Source organism: Etheostoma spectabile, chromosome 6 (assembly GCF_008692095.1).
Source record: "Etheostoma spectabile isolate EspeVRDwgs_2016 chromosome 6, UIUC_Espe_1.0, whole genome shotgun sequence".
NCBI classification, from domain to species: domain Eukaryota; kingdom Metazoa; phylum Chordata; class Actinopteri; order Perciformes; family Percidae; genus Etheostoma; species Etheostoma spectabile.
In genome coordinates this window covers 6,352,117-6,354,185 of record NC_045738.1, presented here as the reverse complement: position 1 = coordinate 6,354,185, position 2,069 = coordinate 6,352,117, and the positions used below count along the sequence as shown (strand labels likewise).

Genomic DNA, 2,069 nt, shown 5'->3' with positions numbered 1-2,069 from the left:
TTCTCCTTTGTGGGGAGTTGTGTCACATTCAGAATGCTCCGTATGTCACAGATTTTGCAAGATTCTACACATATGTACAATTTTCAACGTTCAAACAATTTGTCTTATAGTTTCTCTGCCTGTTTTTAATAATAGCTGATCCTCCAAAACCTACACTGAGTCACCCAAAGACAGCCATTCAAGATCGTCCCTACACTATCACCTGTTCAGTCACCCATACCTGCCCCTCCCATGGGCCTAAACTCACATGGAGTAGAGGCACAGCAGATGAGATAATAGAGGTCCACAAGGAAACTGGTTTTGGCTACTGGGAGGCCCAGTCCATCCTGACCATCATTCCTGAGGAGAAGGATGATCACAGTGAGGTCACCTGTACAGCACAATTTAATGGACAGAAGACATCATCTACACCATTGACACTCTATGTAAAACGTGAGATCTTTTCACTCTGTTGTTGAATTTTGAGGATGTTCTTTATGTTAAGGTCACATCCTGGATTCTTTTCTCTATCCATTTGTACATTACATTACATGTCATTTAGCTGACGTTTTTATCCAAAGCAACTTCCAATTAAGTGCTTTCAACCTTGAAGGTACAAACTCCAGCCAGCAAGAAGTAAGTGCAAGTACATTAGTTTCAAATGAGCCAAACTTTATCCAAGGTGCAGTCAAAAGAGATGTGTTTTTAGCTTGCGCAAAGGTGTGTACGCTAGGCATTTGTGCAATATAAATGAAGAATGGCCCTTACCCATGGCTCTTTCTATTTACAGGCACAGAAAACTACAACCACATCATCATTCCCACGGTGGCGGTAATCGGTACAGCTGTGATCTTTGCAGTCCTCTGCGTTTTTATGGTGAAAAGATACAAGTGAGTAATGCAAGATGCTGACATTAGCTGATCAACAGAGCTCATCAGAAAAGTAATAACATTTCTATGCCAAAGATGACTTTCTTGCACTTGTTTCTATGCTTAACACATTTGTGTACAGTATGTGGTGCTCACTAAAATTACTTTGTTTTCTGTCTGCAACAGGAAACGCATCGCAGAGCTCCAAAGTGGGGATGGCAGGTAAAAATGTTGTAAAGCAGATTTAGTTCAGGCTATACTAATGATCACATTATTCAATAATTTCCCTTCATTATTAAAATACAAGTTTCTGTATTATGTGTCATAATCAGCATGTGGAACCGACTGTCCAGGCTGTCTCGCAGGTGAGAAAAAAAAAAGTGGTTTGTAATTATTTTTCCTGTCTCATCCAACGCTGTTATGGACCTTTTAATTGTACAGTACTGATGTTATTAGTTAATGATGTAATTTGCTCTGTTAAATTTTTAGGATTCGCTCTGATGGCCCAGGACCATCTCGTTCTGATCAAAGGTCTTTATCTTAAATCTTTTAATATCTTTATTTTAAATACTCTGTCATTTACTGACTAATTTTAGTAAAAACAGCTGTATGGTCAGATTTACTGTAATTTCCATGTGTGTGCAAAGTGTGCTCAGTGGCATTCTTGATAAGATCTATGCTTTTATTTTTATGCCTCATAACATTTGCATAATTTCTGTTCTTCTTTTTTGTGCAGAAGGTCTATGTGGAGCAGATTTTCAAGGTAAGACATGAAAAACATTGACGTAGTATGCCTGCCTCCACAAGGCTTTTCATCACTTGGTTGTTTTCACAGTTAAATCAAACTTAACGTTTGATAAAGTATTTTTTCATTATGAAACTAGTACATCTGTGTTTTGTTTTCCGCATTAAAATCTTAATTTTCTATTACACTATGAACTTCTTTACATCAACAGAAGGCCTAAAGGGGACACGGTGGAATGGGGGAATACGTAAGTATCTTAAACGTTAGAAAATGAATTAAGTTACATGGTTTCCAAGGTGTGTAGTGACGTGAACTTTAATTCACAGGCCTAAAAACCTAAACTCAAAATCCTGTGCCGACCAGAAAGTCTCCAAGGCTCGTTTCCCATCCCCTAAAAGGTATTTGACTAACTCCTGAACAGGGCATGAAATTAACACCCGACCCACCCGCCAAATGCGGGTGAATTTTGCAATTGG

At 38.6% G+C, this 2,069-nt stretch overlaps 1 protein-coding gene across 1 annotated transcript in view; it reads left to right on the top strand.

Moving 5' to 3' along the window:
- Positions 1 to 2,069, top strand: part of LOC116691044 (uncharacterized) — a 4,471-nt gene that overhangs the window by 1,212 nt on the left and 1,190 nt on the right. The window contains exons 3-11 of the mRNA XM_032518360.1: positions 1 to 40; positions 136 to 432; positions 770 to 869; positions 1,035 to 1,070; positions 1,181 to 1,213; positions 1,338 to 1,379; positions 1,585 to 1,611; positions 1,805 to 1,840; positions 1,920 to 1,991. The exon at positions 1 to 40 is cut by the window's left edge and continues 365 nt beyond it. Coding sequence (XP_032374251.1) covers positions 1 to 40; positions 136 to 432; positions 770 to 869; positions 1,035 to 1,070; positions 1,181 to 1,213; positions 1,338 to 1,379; positions 1,585 to 1,611; positions 1,805 to 1,840; positions 1,920 to 1,991 — 683 coding nt within the window. The remainder of the gene's footprint in view (positions 41 to 135; positions 433 to 769; positions 870 to 1,034; positions 1,071 to 1,180; positions 1,214 to 1,337; positions 1,380 to 1,584; positions 1,612 to 1,804; positions 1,841 to 1,919; positions 1,992 to 2,069) is intronic.